This window comes from Lissotriton vulgaris, chromosome 7, assembly GCF_964263255.1.
Source record: "Lissotriton vulgaris chromosome 7, aLisVul1.2, whole genome shotgun sequence".
In the NCBI taxonomy this organism is placed as follows: Eukaryota; Metazoa; Chordata; class Amphibia; order Caudata; family Salamandridae; genus Lissotriton; species Lissotriton vulgaris.
In genome coordinates this window covers 1,546,140,887-1,546,157,492 of record NC_141695.1, presented here as the reverse complement: position 1 = coordinate 1,546,157,492, position 16,606 = coordinate 1,546,140,887, and the positions used below count along the sequence as shown (strand labels likewise).

At 42.5% G+C, this 16,606-nt stretch overlaps 1 protein-coding gene across 2 annotated transcripts in view; it reads right to left on the bottom strand.

Annotated features, from left to right (window-relative positions):
- The window catches only part of LOC147705977 (protein-glutamine gamma-glutamyltransferase 6-like), a 279,284-nt gene that overhangs the window by 165,564 nt on the left and 97,114 nt on the right, over nt 1-16,606 (bottom strand). For both annotated transcript variants that reach the window (XM_086932434.1, XM_086932435.1), the window contains exons 4-5: nt 4,907-5,025; nt 3,684-3,812 (exon numbers count right to left, since the gene is read on the bottom strand). In XM_086932434.1, the coding sequence (XP_086788560.1) occupies nt 3,684-3,812; nt 4,907-5,025 (248 nt within the window). The remainder of the gene's footprint in view (nt 1-3,683; nt 3,813-4,906; nt 5,026-16,606) is intronic.

The window sequence follows — 16,606 nt, the reverse complement described above, 5'->3', positions numbered from 1 at the left end:
AAGATTGGCTTAAATATCACACCTTTCCAGCTTTCTGGAAAAAGCCCCTCGGCCAAGGCCTGTTGAAGGCAACATAATAAAAACTTGCCCACCAAGCCACGTTGTTCTTTATTATTATTGAAGGGAGGTTATCTGGTTCGCCTTGGTTAACTTGAAGGACCTAGATAGTTTATTTTATCCTTTTAAGAGACAAGTCCGATCCATTCTCATCATCTACCTCAAACATTTTCTTTATACCGACTTCCTCGTCATTGCTACCATAATATATTACTCAGGTCGTTAGCCCAGTCATCTTCAACTACTAAATTGCAAAAACACACAGTGCCCACACCACAATTACTCCATCAATGTTTTAAAGGGGTAAGAAACCAATTTATTGTAACCACCCTTAGACAGCATTATTCTGTGTCCATTATTTTATACTTTTTATATTTTCAAAAAATCGTAACAGAACAAAGGACAATATATTCAAATATTTGCAAGACTAAATACACTTTGTACATACATCAAAGACAAACATTATTTACACAATAAAGAACATTTCTGCATCAAGCATTGCAAACAATTATGATTACATCACAAACAACAAATATTACAATCAAAACATGTATCAAGTTTGTTTAGAGGAGGACATGGTGGTAAATCTTCTTATGGTCCAAATCGCTAATTATTGTGGTGGCCAAACGGAGATGTCTTAATTTTTGTAATCTGCCGTTGCACGGCGGGTTCGCTCGTACGACGTCACCATCAAGGTGTAATTCTTACTGAGGTATCTTATTCCTAAAGATGTGAAGTGAGGTGCCACAATCACCGTCCTGCTCTTCTGCCACTGCACGCCGCTACTGGGGTCTGCTTTCTCTCAATATTGTCCTCCTCTAAACAAACTTGATACAAAGAATATACAGCCCTGATGAAAGACCAGTGACCTTGCGCCTGGTCTTGAAACACGTCGGCAGTTTTCCTTGGGTGGAATAAATTGCCATCTTTAAGATACTAGGACCGGCTGGTCCAGTATTCAAGTGCCTACAAGTCATTAAGTTGCTTATATTCCCCCTTGCACTTATTTCTCATGTTTTGATTGTAATATTTGTTGTTTGTGATGTAATCATAATTTTTTGCAATGCTTGATGCAGAAATGTTCTTTATTGTGTAAATAATGTTTGTCTTTGATGTATGTACAAAGTGTATTTAGTCTTGTAAATATTTGAATATATTGTCCTTTGTTCTGTTACGATTTTTTGAAAATATAAAAAGTATAAAATAATAAACACAGAATAATGCTGTCTAAGGGTGGTTACAATAAATTAGTTTCTTACCCTTTTAAAACATTGATGGAGTAATTGTGGTGTGGGCACTGTGTGTTTTTGCAATTTAATATAGGGTCTAACCCCCACTATGTGTTTACGGACCTATCCCCTTTTGTTCTCAATCTTCAACTACTAGGCAGCTCATTTTCCCTGACCCGCTTCCTTCACGTATCAACTGCCAACATTTCTTGATTTTAATTGTACCATTCACCTTAAACATGGTTTTTCAATTTTTAATTCTAAAATCCGTTTTTCTGTTCCTGAACATGTTTTTTATACAATTTTTACAGAGTGGAGGTTCTGGGTCATGCTTTCTCCTAAACAATCTCTCCCATTTACATGTTCTTAGTTTTAATCTCCTACAATCCTCATTAAACCAGGCCTTCCTCATACCCAGACTCTTTCCGGGGTCTTGGGTCAAGTCTTACCCTCAGACAGTTAACACCATGCGCGCTAGCGGAATTCCGCTCGCACGCTGGGTTTTGCGGAAACGCACTTTACGTGACGAGCTGGGCTCGTCATCAGCGTGCGAGGAGGCTACGCCATGACGAGCCCAGCTCGTCATCAGCGTCGAAGGGGTTAAAGACCTGCACCACCACTTGGTCATACCATATTAAAACGTCACCCTTGTCCACTTGTGCATCTAGCACCGAATAATCTAACATAAAATCATTAAGTGGTGTTAGTTTCCTCTGTCATACATGCTGTAATAATTCTAGGGTACTCAACTTGTAGAGGCACAACTTTATCTCTTTTCTCACACTGTCCTGTGCTGAGCACTAACTGCAAGGGCCTGTGATCACTACACTCTGTATACGCTTCGATCCCTTCACCACAGAAATGTGCCTGGCATTGATGAAAACACAATCAATAGGGAAAGTCTGGTTTCCTACACGAAAGGCCTGAGCCGCAGGCAAATCGGTATCTACCAGCCCATTTACACAAAACAGCCCCATAGACCCTAATGACTTTACTAGGGCTTCATCGAGTTTTGAGCCACAGGATCTTGGAAAAATGGCTGGGAATAACAGATAACAGGTCTTTGCACATTTGAGCACTAGAGGTTGGGTCTAACTTATGACTAAAATCCCTTAGAATCATTAACAGCTGAGATGGATTTTCTGTACAAATTGCTTGTCTGTCTTCTTCTAACAGCTCTATCTGCAACGCATAATCTTCTGCATTCCATGGCTGGATGTATATATTAATCACAATTATAAACATCTTTGCCTGGGATACTATAGATCTCTATCATGCTTGCCATGAACTTTTGACCTTTAGCACAGTCACTTTGTTTGCTACTTTGGCTGACACTAAGGTAAGTAACCCGCCCGAGACGACAAGCATGTTCAAAAAGCAATAATAATTCTTCTAATGGTTCGGGTGCTTCGCACAGCTAGGTCTCTTGCAGGCACATAATCTTGTAGTTTCTCAACATTTCCTTAAAATAATTTTGGGTTAAAAGCTTCCTATAACCCCCTATATTCCAAGACACAGCTAACAGGCTGAGCGAAATCCATAATCCCTAGTCCAGATCCGTCATGCACCCCCCTTCCACTATGGTCGAGGGTTGATACCGAGTCAGAAAGGCACTATAAGCGATTTCTTAGCCTTGGACCCATTTTTCCACTTGCAATGGTCACTTCTAGGCCACCTTCCCTTAAGTTAGTAATTGTTCTGCATAATTGACAGATGAAATACGTTTGGAGCATCCTAGGATGCCACCTGCAGTTACAAGCTCTAGTAAAGGTCTATTCAAAAATGAGGTTGTTGGGCACAGAACTGTCTATTTGCTGAATGTATTTTTAGAAACTGCTAATGGAGCTAACAGCTGAAGATGTGAGCAACATGAAAATACTTTTTTCATAAAAAGTCTTGGTAAAGACAGAAGTATGCTATCTGGTATGGAAGGGCGAAAAAGCAGAGGAAGAAAAAACATGTACCCTCATGGAGTGCTGCAAACAAATTAAAATTGAGTTCCCTTATAAACACTGTGAAAGGATACAGATTATTCACTCAAAAACACTGCAACACAGCTATGCTCCAGGGGAGGAACATACACACAAAGAGGAAGGAAAACCATCAAATAAGAAGCAAGCAAATAAGATTGAAAAAGAAAGCTAACCAATGGTAAACAGAAGGATGACCACAATAGGTCTTCGGCAACTGAAATGCTGTCTCTAGGGAAAACCTAAAAAGGCCATAATTCCTCAATTTGTAGAACTTAGCTATCTGTTTCTGCATCATGTGTAGGTAGGGGGTAATGCTCATGTGCCAGCCCAAAGCATTTTAAATGTATATTTTTGTCCCATCATTGCTTAGGATAATGTGAAGTTCAAGGTCTTCTTTAAGAAATATGCTTCACCTTATCCTTACCATGGAAGCCACGACCCTCCCTACATAGACTGGGTCATTCCGGCGTGAATAGTCTTTGACCGGATCCTCTTTGTACTCCACGTTCCGATCTAGGATAGCAAGGCAGATATTCAATATGCTTTCTTCGAACTGTAAAAGAAATAGAGGCTGGGTGTTAACAAAATCCATCTCTTCCAGATAGTAATTTCCCCTCCTTCACCATCAGCCTTGCGGCAGTGAGGCACCAAAATAGGCATACTAGCAATGTCTGGGCAGGAAAACTTTATTTTCTTACAGCATCAAGCGATTTACTTGTTATGCTGCTCCCCTGAATAAACTACTGATACAGCACCCAAATAGGAGATGCAAAACTCCTACTACGAGTAGTAGCACTACTAATCATAGTAGTATTGCAGTAGTAGTAGTCATTGTTGTGGTATTAGCTAACAAACTAGGATTCCACATTGCATCTTCGTTCAATGTTTGCTCACGTTTTTAAGTCAACTGGGACTACATTTAGGGGCCTATTAGGATGACGGGCGGACTTTGTCCGCCCGTCTTCTTAGCGGTGATTGGGACCGCCCGCCACAGTGCTAAAAATGCATTTCAGCATTTGCATAAACAAAGCGTCAGGCACCGCGCCTGCCGCTTTGTTTATGCAAATGAAGGGGGGGTACCACAGGTACCCCCGTGTGCAACCCCCACCCCTCCTTCATTCTGGGGGCCCGCAGGGGGCCCCCAGAGTGAAGACCGCATGCATTTCCGTGGCGGCATTGCTGCCACGGAAAGGCATGTCTGAAAGCCCATGCTAATATGGCTGGCGGTGTCTAATAGACACCGCCACCATATTAAACATTTTCCGCCCCGGCGGCAAGGCGACCGGGGCGGAAAAGCGGCGGATGGTCTTTCCGTCCGCCATGGTCCCCCCGCCATTCTAATATGGCGGGGGAAATTCTGGAGAGGATGTCGGGCGGATTGCCCCCGCCAGCCTGGCGGGGGCAATCCGCCCGACATCATAATGGGCCCCTTAGTGTCTGGACCCTTGAAGAAAGCCTTGTATTTATGGTTACATTTGAACTGTGCTGATATATAATTTTTCAATGTTCTAACTGCTGACTAGGCTATATAGATGGACGAAATGGGAATCATTGATCACGGAAAACTGGCTGAAACTGCCTATGTGCCGTATAAGTACCACTCATATTTTTGCTGTTGCAAGTCCATTAAGCACACCATTCACTTACCTGTCCGTAGTTCCATCCCGTATCCAAAATAAAGTCTTCTTGTCCAAAGAATATTATTCCATTGTCATTCAGCACGTACTCTTGTCTTGCTTCCTCGTCATCCAGAAAGACATCATCATCTCGAAACACAGGTAAAAAGAAGTGTCACGATCAGACTCGCTACGATTATCTATTTTGTTTGTTTTGATGCGTTTCAATTTGGGTTTGCTCCCTATCAAGCGGTCTACTTTAAATGTACGGAATATTTTATACTACTATTTAAGTCCTGATAAAATGACTGTGTGGGCTCCAGAAATTGCATACCTTAACATTTCTCCTACCCCTTTTTATAAACATCCATCCTGATTTAAACACACACCTAAATGTGAAACAAACTTCAAATCCCAGATGTTATAAGTCTAATAGCCAATGGTCAGAGAATGCAGGTGTCTCAAACAGAATCCATAGACACACAGAGAGATTTAAAATAAAGGAATGACACACTTCTTACATAACTCATATGGAAAGGCATAAAATAAATTTATTTTTAAATATAACATGGAATTATTAGAACATCCTAAAGGGCATGAACTATCACTAGTACCTACGTATTATAGTAATGGCAGAACCTCCTCCATTGACCATATTCTGGTTACTGAAAATGAGCACAGATTAATAGATTCTTTTGATATTACCCCAAGTATTTTTAGTGACCATTCCATTATGACTGTGGCCTTTCATATAAATAATTTAAGGCCAAATGGCCCAAAATTAAGAAACAAATTGAAATGCAGGGCAGAAATGGCATTAGCCAAAAAAGGGCAAATATAAATGGTACTGTCATTCCAGGGAAAATCATGGCAAAAACTTTAAGCCATTTTAAAATATATACTGATTTGAGGTCTCCATTGTAGTGTATTATGGTAGCTTTTTACAAAATAACGGTAGTAATATAAGAGTATTTAAGACACCACATCAGATCTAAAGGAAACAAAAGGCGGGGATGGTTAGATAAGGACTGTTCCCTGACCAATAGAAAATTGAAAAAAGCCCTACAGGATATCCCCCGAGATAGGGATACAATTAGCAGACTGAGAATTATGTACAAATCTGCCCTGAATGGAAGAAAAACAGAAATGAAAGTAAAGGTTTGGGATGACCCAATATAAGCTGCGGAATTAAAGGAAAACACTATTTTTTGGAAATTAATAAACCAGCTGTTCCTGAGAGATTTAGAGGATCCTAGGGCAAAGGCATTTGTACAACAGTGGGATTGGATAAAACATTTTGGCATTTTTTTAACCCTGATAATTGCCCCATAGAGCTGCTGTTAGATTTGGGGGTCTCTGGCTGGCACAGGTAGGTACCTGTGACCAATAGGGACCTTTGCCTCTAGTCAGGGTAAAGGGGATACACTGCTAAAATATCCCCTGCTCACCCCCTTGGTAGCTTGGTATGAGCAGACAGGCTTATCTCAGAGCAGTGTGTAAAGCATTTGTGACCACATACAACAACCCAGTGACAGCACTACAGATGGACACCACACAAGGTTTTCTATAAAAAATAAGTATACTTTATATAGAGTTATCACAAGACCATAAATGATAAAAATACACAATACTGTTACTTTAAGATGGTAGATTTAGCTTAGTTCAGTTCAGTTCTTAAGATGAGACACTTTGCGTCAATGTACCTTACGATGCGTTGTGCTTCCATGACAAGCAATGTCGCAGGGAGGGAAATGCGGCAAAGTTCTGGTGCAAAGAAATAAAGAGGACGCTCTCTCCTCGATGCGACACGCTTCCCGGTGATTTTGCGGCATCTGCGGCGAAGTCGATCCTCTTCTCCAGCGATGCGGGATACTCTAGAAGATGCGAGCCGCGACTGGCCCTGCGACAAGCTTACCAGCGATGCGGCAGTGTCTGCGGCGACGTCGATCCTCTCTACTGGCGATGCGCGTTGCTTCCACAACAATGCGAGCCGCGACAGGACCTGCGACCCTGTTCCCGGTGATGCAGCAGCGTCTGCTGCGACGTCGATCCTCTTCTCCGGTGATGAGCCACGACAGGCCTTGCGACATATTTCTCAGAGATAGGGTGGCGTCTGATGCAACGTTGATCCTTCTCTCCTGCGACACGCTTCCCAGGGATGCGTCGGTGTTTGCGGCGATGTCGATGCTCTTCCCCGGTGATGTGGGCGCTTCGTGTTGTGAAGCGGCAGCTGTGCGACATGCTTCTCGATCTTGCGTCATGCTTTCAGCTCCTTGCGACACGCAAATCCCCCACAAAGTCCAGCACAGCTGCAGGCACTTCAGGAAGACTTTTAAGGAGGTGGAGGGTGACGTCTGTTGTCCCTGAGACTTCAGCAGGAGGCAAGCTTTGTTCCAAGCCCTTGGAGATCCTTCACAAGTTGAAAGTAGAGCACACAAAGTTCTTTCTCCTTTCTTTGGCACTCAAGCAACCACTGCAGGCCAATACCCCAAGCAGCACTTCAGCTTAGAGATAGTCTCTCCTCAGTTTCTTCAGGTTCCTCTCCTCAACAAAGGTTTCTTCTTGTAGTCCAAAGGTGATCTAATTTCATGGGATCAGGGTCCCAATATTTATACCCCAAAATCCTTTGTTTTCTGAGAGGAGAGGGGCCTTTGCCTTGTCCAAACCAGTTCCTGAGCACTTTGTTTACAGGACTCCTTCCTTTTATTCACTGTACAGGACAGAGACATCAGCCGCCCCACAGGAGCTGGAGCCAGCACAGGGGAGTGAAGGCACAGCCCTGGAGCACTCTGTTGACAGGATGTATTCTCTTCTTTCAGTGTGCAGGGCAGAGACATCAGACACACCATAGGAGGTGGAGCCAGCATTGTAGAGGGAAGGCCCAGCCCTATTCAGGTCCCAGGTGCAACTCCTCCCTCCCATCTAGATGCAGATCTCTCGATTCACCACTGGGCTGCCCCAGCCGGTCTCCTGGAATCCCCCAGCCCTGTCACTCACAAACTCCAGACAAAGGAATACACAACCTAGCAGAGGCAGGCTTGAAAAGTTAGACAAGAAAATATCTACTTTCTAAAGGTGGCATTGTCAAACACAGGATATTAAAACTAACTTTACTAAAATATGTATTTCATTATTCTGAGTTCAGGCATACTAAACTCGGATTTCTACCATGTTCTCTGAGTCAGTTAGGATTATAAAATGTAACAGTTCTAACAGCCCATTCTGGCCAGTGGAGAACAGGTAGCCTTGCAATAGTGAAAAACGAAAATGGCTGTAATTCACAATTAGGACATGCCACACACACCAGGGCATATACTACCTTATACTTACAATGCACTCTGCCCTTGGGCCTACCAAAGGGGTGACTGATATGAAGAAAATGAAAGGTTTAAGGACTGGCAAGTGGGTGCGCTTGCCCAGTCAGCAGGACGGTACCAGACTGCTCACAGGCTCTGCAATGGCAGACCTTAGACACATTTTACAAGGCTGCTCCGGTGGGTGGCACAAACAGTGCTGCAGGCCCACTAGCAGCATTTGGATTAAAAGCCCTGGGCACCCCCCTGGCGCACTGTACTTGGGTCTGACAGTAAACCAAACAGTCAATCATGGAATGACTAATTAATACATTCATTTACAATAGGGAGCACTTGCACTGTGGCACTGGACAGCAGTGGCACAGTGCCCAAAGCATCTAACACCAGCAAAAACACATGACGCAACAGCAAAAATGGAAGGTAGACCCACGCCAATGGTGCCAGGTCTAACAGCTGCCCACCTCAACTGTTTATACTACTAATGCTGTAGATATTCCCTTTATAATTCTAGCGGAGGTTACTAATGCCCTAAGTAAAGCTGCTAATGGAAAGGCTCCAGGCTAAGATGGGGTTCCAATAGATACCTTTATGACACATGTTACTTTATGGACACCACTGTTAACCCAAGTTTGTAATACAATAATTAAAGGTTTCCTCCCTGCCACCTGGATGGAAAGCACAATTGTTCCAATATTTAAAAAAGGTCACAGAGAGGACCCTAAATAGTACCGTCCAATATCCCTTCTGGACTCCAGTGCTAAATTAATGGGCAGAATCCTATTGGATAGGCTCAAACAATGGGTAGAGGAGAAGCATACACTGACTGATACACAATATGGGTTCAGGAGAGATATGTTAGCTTACACTTGCTTGTCAATAAATAGCTGGAAAAGAGGGCCATGATTATTTATGCTTCGCAGATCTCATTAGTGCTTTTGATTTGGTAAATCATAAACTATGAAAAACTCTCTCGGATACGGGACCCCATTGGGAATTATTAATTATTTATTTAAATGGTATTCCCGTCTGACTGCACAGGTGTGTCATGGACTGCAGGAGGAATGTACCCAAAGATTTAAGGTGGCCCTGGGGATCAGACAAGGGTGGGATCTTGCCCCCTTGCTCTTTTCCCTCTATATAAATGGGGTGGATGAGAGGTTACAGAAAGTGAAGACTGACACTCCTATGGTTGGATCTCGCCCAATTCCAATTCTATTGTATGCAGACAACGATGTTCTTTTATCTAGAACAGCTAACAGGCTGCAGCCACTGATTGATAACTTTGATACCTTCATGTAAAACAAAGATATGAAAATAAACTTAGAGAAACCGTCACAATGGTGAGTGGAAAAGGAAGAGCAAAAAAGAGGACACATTATATTAGGGGAGAAAGACTAGCCGAAATCCACCTTTTCTCGTACTTAGGAGTTCAAATCACTGCCTCAGGGCGTTGGGAAAGCCAAATAAATACCTCAAAAATTAAATTCCTGCGAGCCATAGAATCTATTTTCACATTTGCAAGTAAAGTAGGTCATAAACCAATTAGAGAAATATTGTTACTATGTAAAAGTAAATGCCTCCCAAGTGCCAGTTATGGTGCTGCTGTCGGGGAATGGACAACTTGTGCCCCTTTGCAAACCCTAGAGAACCTATTTTGGCTTGATTGCTGGCCGGTGCCAAAACCAGATCATCCTATATAACTCATAAGGAAGTGGCAGTTTCTTTTATACAGGATGGCTTACAAGCCAGCCCTGTCCTCTTGTAGCACAAGATATGGAGTAAAGTAGGGACAGAGTTTACAAAGGCCATGATATCTGACTGCCTACCCTTAGATGCACGGAGGAAAGAAAGATGGCTGGCCTATATAGATAGCCACCTAAGAAAAAGTGGATAAAGGTTTAGGAGTAAAAGATACAGTCAGAATCCTACAATTCAGTAACATTGAAGGTAAAACTAAACTCAGGGGGAAAAGAGAAACAGAAAGAGATACCTGTGAATGTAAAAATTCCACGGTGTGTAGATATCTTTCGGGCCAACAAAACTATCGGTCAACGGTAAAATGTATTCAACATAGGTTCTACCTCATTAAATTACACCTAGGAACACTGCAATTATTAATCATTTTTCCAAAAATAGGGACTTGGACTGACACATTGCCAAAATGAACATGTGATGGTAGAACTATACAGAGCACAATGCACTTTTATCTTATGTTGTAGTTTTTATAAGTTTCCTAGAAAACAATATCTAGCATCCCTGCTAAATTGTTTTATTACCAGGATGCCATTAATTATTTATGTGCTTTGGAAAATGTGGGTATCTGTTTTTCTTTCATTTCATTAATTACATCTGCCCTGGGTAGAAGAAAACACCTTGCACATCTGGAAGCTTTAACTTATGAGGCTGCTGCATTATAAAACAACGCTGTTTATAGCTATACCCACTTTGGTGCTCGTTGAAAGTCTCTTTCTCTGGAAGAATACTATGATTTTGTTATACATCAATGTGCAGAAGGACTCCCAGGCAAATATTACCATCAACATAGCCAACATTTTAGTAGCCCTCTAAAGAGCTGGAGATCTTTTGTTGCCACCCATAACCATTATGGGCTTCTGACCTTGGGAATGGACACTGAGACTCGAGTTACGTGTCATATTTTTAACTTAATAATGTATTTTTTTATCATGTACTTTTATGATTTTATACATGAAAACCGAATAAAGAATGATTCGATTTAAAATATTGTAGTTCAACTGCACTAGAGGACTGCAAATTTGAATTCCTTGCTCAATCAACAGGGTTTTTTGCTCTGACGTGGCTCCTGCTTATTTAGCAAGTGTTGCTTCTTGAAAAATCTGTGGTAGCTTGTAAGTCCCTCCCTTCTCTTGACAAGCTCTCTTCTCCCTGGCTTCATTTCAGATTCTGCCCGTTAAAAGTTACTCTTTTGTTCATTTTTCTCCCTTCTTATCCAGGACTCTGGACACTTTTCCTCATGCTCTGCCTTGGCTCTACTCACAAACAACTGCCCTTCCCTAAAACAAAGTGGATCCGGTAAATATTTCCAAGATCCACACTGAAAATGTCAATGATGTACTTGGAGATTTCCATGGCACGCCAAGGAGGTTTATCTAGCCACAGCCATCGGTAATAGTATTACACAGACAATCCCAAAATGGTTCTCTATATAGTGAACTAAAACAAAGTTTACTGTGCAGAGAGTCCAGTGGATCCCATATTGGTATACAGAGGCTAAAGTAGAATATAAAATTGCTCTTTTTGTGGTAGTGTGGCCAAGCAGTTAGGCTTATGAGAGGGTAGTGCTAAACATTTGTTGTACTCACAGAGGCAATAAATGAGACACACACTCAAGAATAAATCCGAAACCAATTTGAAAAAAGAACTGATTATTATATAAATTTTAGGACCTAGAACTCTGTTCTACAGTAATATAGAAACCAGTTGGTTCTGTTGGGTAATACAGTTGCTGTGATTTATGTATTAAATAGAAAAGCAACGCTGCATCTCAATTTGTTATCAACGAATGAAAAACTATTTTTAGATAAGAACACACCAGGAGAAGAAAAATTGACAAAAACAGAGTTGATTTACTCTTTTGTTATTTCAAAAAGATAACAAATATAAATATGGCTGTCATAAACACAGATGTATAGCGGCGATACAAAGATGACTGTTGTGAAGAAGTGACATGTGGTGACAAGTGAAATAAGTGGTGCACTATGTACATGGCATACATTGGTGGCATGGATAAATACAATTCAGATATCCTGTCCTGTCCTCTGTTTTTCAACATGAATGGAAGAACCAATGGTAATTTTAGGTTAAGGTCAAGCACACAGTATGGACATGTATGACAAAAACGTCAACATTTCGACCCTAGAAACAGGATAGAGAGATCTGCGTCAAAAACGGGTCTTCTTCAGGACTGTAAAGAGGCGGGGTGGACAGCCATGGGCCGATAATCCAATGAATGCAATTAGAGGAAAGCTGTGATCCAATCAGTGAAGTTAACGCAAATCTGTGATCCTAATAGAAGATCAAAAAGTCAGGACGTTGTGGGGATCCAGTAAAGGTATCCATTGTAATAAAGCTGATCAATTAAAAAGGAGACATTCGCCCTCTGGTCAAATTCTTATTGTAAAACAACATGCTCAGAGCATTGGAGATCTTTACCAGCAGGTTCGGGTCTTAAATGTGGGCAGTGGCTCAGGTACTTGACTCCCACCAGCCGGTTGGAGTCCTATGCGGTTGAATTTGCTTGTTAAATAATGCTGCCAAAAAAGGTCGGGTACTTTAGGGGTCACGCAGTCTTCTGTCATCTGACTTGAACTTCTCTCAAGAGCTCTGAGTGTGTTGTTTTCACTGGATACACTTGCTGGATATGGTGAATAAGGGTCTCAATGAATTTGACGAACTATCCAAACAGACAGCCCTACTTTGTACGGGATAGAATAATCCATACATGTATTTCACACTGTCTTGCCTACATCTTTCTGCATCATTTACTTTGCTGTTTGTTGAACTATATCCACACATATGAAACTGACATGTCCCATAATTCATGATGATAGGTTCACCTGCAACTGTATATTGATGAGATGAATAAAATTATGATCATGTATACTCATGTGATTGTCCTCCCTTCAAGTGTGTTCAAAACTGTGACTGAATATAATCACATAACATGCTTGTCACAATATTGCATCATGATATTTGATGTGCCACATTATGTTATCTTTCTAATGTGATAAATTTGATTCTGATTGACAATATCTATCACAACACTATCCCATACCCATATATGGGGCCATGACATGAATCATTGTATTTGATTTACCAAATGGTTTTGCTTTTTCTAAAATAATAATGTAAGTTTGATTGTTAATAGCCATTAATCAGTGTGAACATAATTTGAATAGCTGCTTTGAATCACATAACATGTCTGTCACAATTTTGGGCTTCTTATTTCATCATTGTATGTGATGTGCATAATAATGTTAACTCTTCTAAATGTGATAAATTTGAGTTTGACTGTGAGTATCAAACATTTGAAGCGGAACATATTTTCAATAGCCCACAACACTATCCCACATGTGAGGTTATGAACTGAGCCATTGCATTGGATGTGCTGAATGTTGTTCCTAATATGATGTTTTGAATTTAATTGGAAATACTCTATACTTGGGGTTGAGCATAACTGCAAGAGCCCTATACCCCATTATGACACCTCCCCATACCAACATGGGTTGCCCGGACGTCCTGGGTTCTCGGTCCTACCCTTCTACCGCCCATTGTTCTTCTGGGACTCAACACCATGTAATTTTGAATACATAGGTTTTAGATACATTACCCTAGTCCGAGCAACATAACAGTTTTCGAAGTTGGTTCATGGCATAGTAAGTTTTTTCAACAGTTTACTGATTTGGATGTATATATTGTTCACTGCACTCCCTCTCTCACTTCCCTTCACACTCGCACATTGCTGCACTTATCCCTCCCTCCCCCTCTGGGGCACCTCTTCACAATTGCATTTAACAAAGGTGATATTTTTGAACATGAGAGCAATGTTCAACATGAATAAATATGTTCAACATGAATAGTATTGTTTGTAATTGATTTAACAGGTGCTGTTGATGTTTATATTTAATTTTATTTCAAGTGTGTGTCCATTTTTTCCTTATACCGAACTTCCCCTAGGTCCTAGTGACGTGCCTGGGATAACCCCTTTGTTCTATAACTCTAGGAATGGGATGTGCATCAGTTTTTTTGACTGCATTGAGGCCCCAATAGTCCACACAAAACCTAATTTATTTGTTTCCACCCTGGGAATGAGGCTTGAGGAGTAAAACAACTGGGCTGGCCCAGATGCTCTCTGCGGGTTTAATGACACCAAATTCCACCATCTTGCTTACTTCAGCCTTGATGCTTTCTTTGACATGATCAGACTGCCTGTAGATTTTATTTTTGGCAGGTAGGCTGTCACAAGTGTCCAAATCTTGTGTACACCAGTTACCCTGGCCAGGGGTCAAAGAAAATAGCTCAGCTAACTGGTGTGGTCTTGCCTGCAATCAGTATGCTGTTGGGCAGTTAGGGTGTCTGACAAGGCCACTCGTTCAACTGACCCATCTTTGGGGTTGTGAGAGAGGAGGTCAGGGAGATGGTCGCTCTCTGCTTCCTAATCCACATCTAAGACCATGAGCATGGTCATTTCAGCCCTGTCATTATAGGGTTAACCGGTTTACATGTATGACCCACTTGAGGTTCCTGCATGTGCCAAGGTCCACCAAGTAGGTGACCCCCCCTTTTCTTTCAAGGATAAGGTACGGCCCAGTTCATTTGTCCTGGAAGGCCCTAGGAGCCACGGGCTCCAAAACCCACACACTCTGCACAAGTTGGAACTCCACCATGGAACGCTTTTGGTTATACCCGAGCTCCTGATGCTCTTGCCTGGCCTCAAGGATTTTTTTTCATATACTTAGCCATCCTGGAACGAAGACGAAGTGCATAATCCACAATATCTGCTCAGGTTCTTTGAGAGGTCTCTCCCATCCTTCCTTCACAAGACACAGGGGTCCCCTTACAGGGTGTCCAAACTGAAGTTCAAAGGGGAAACCCCTACACCCTTCTGTGGCTCCTCTATGTAAGCCAAAATCAGGCATGGTAATAAAACATCCCATCTCCTTCTGGGCTTTTCAGTGAGTCCACCAATCATACGTTTTAGGGTCTTATTAAATCTTTCAACAAGCCCATTTGTCTGTGGATGGTATGGGGTAAAGAACCTATAGGCGACTCACACTCACTCCACATGTGTTTTGAATATGCAGTCAAAGTTAGTACCTCTATCTGGTACTATTTCATTTGGAATCTCAACCCTAGTAACAATACCAAGGAGGGCCTTCGCCACTGCAGGTTCAGTGGTGCTCCTCAGGAGAATTGCCTCAGGATACCTGGTGGCGTGATCCACTATCATCAGAATTAATCTATTTCCTGGTGCTGTTTGAGGGTAAAGGGGAATAACAATGTCAATCCTAACCCTCTCAAAGGGAACTCCAACCCCTGGAAGTGGAATTAAGGGGGAATTTAGGTGGCTATCTGTCTTGCCACAGGCTTGGCAGGTGGCACAGGAGCTGCAAAACTCCTTCACCTTCTGAGATATGCCTGTCCAGTAGAAGTAGGTAACCAACTTACTCCAAGTTTTGGTCTGGCCAAGATGTCATGAGCCAATGGAGGAGAAACTCTCCTCTGAGGTACTACCACTCTCCTACTGGCACCAGGTTTGGAGTCCCTGGCCTCAGTGTAAAGAAGTCACTCTTCCACGAGGTCCTTTGGGAACCACTGACACTTCCCTTTTACTGATCAGCAGATTGCTATCTCAGGCTTTCAAGAGTGGGACAGGTTCCCTGCCCCTGGCACAGATCTTCCCTAGAGGGCCCCCCTGGACCCAAAAGCTCTGCCATTTAAGGCCCTAGCTCATGGGGCTCATTTGCCTCTGAGTTGGCAAGTCTTATCCTGAGGAGAGGGGACTTGATCTGGAGTCTGACCAGAAGTTGGTTTTTCCTGAGATCTACTTGGTGTTCTTGTTTTTAGATACACCCATTCATGTATTTACAGCATTGCTGCATGGGTTTTCTTTTGTACCTCAGCCCATGCTGAGAACTCCGAATCTTCGCCAAGCAGACACCGTACAAGGATAGCAGAAGAAAGCACTACCCTTTTGAGGACAGTAACCCCTCCCTAATCTAAGGACACCAACCCCAGTGGATGCACCTTAGGCCGATTGTCAGCACTATGGACTGTATAGGTCCCGCCATGCAAATATTGGTCTGAGGACACCAGTTGTTCAGTCACCAAGGCGACACTGGCTCCAGTGTCTCTCAGGACTTCCACTCTAACCCCACTGATATTTGGTTCTTGTCTGCACCTCTCAAGACTACTGGGCAGACAGCCAGGGTAGCTACATCCAACCCTCCCTCTGAGACTACAGTTGCCTCAGTGAGCACATTAACATGGTCAGGGTTCACCTGTGATACCATCTGGAGGCGTACTATTGCATTTACGACAGATGTGGTAAAGGCATTCTTTTTATTTTTACAGCTTTTCCTCCAGTTTGGTGCCCAAGGGCCCCTGACAATCATGACACTAAGCCTTTTTGGGATCCCAGTTTTTACCCCAGAACCCACACTTGGACTGTGAAGAGTTTCCGGGCCCACCCTCCTGAACAGGTTTTTGGGGGCATTTAGAAGACTCATTTTTAGGTCTCGCCTGTCGATGCGCATGCGCATCGAGCAAGCGAGACTATGGGGACTTATCCACTCTTTGTCCAACTTGCAAGGAATCGTGGCGATTCCTTGCAGTGCCCGTGACTTTTAAGCTCAATGCGCATGCGCATTGAGCTTAAA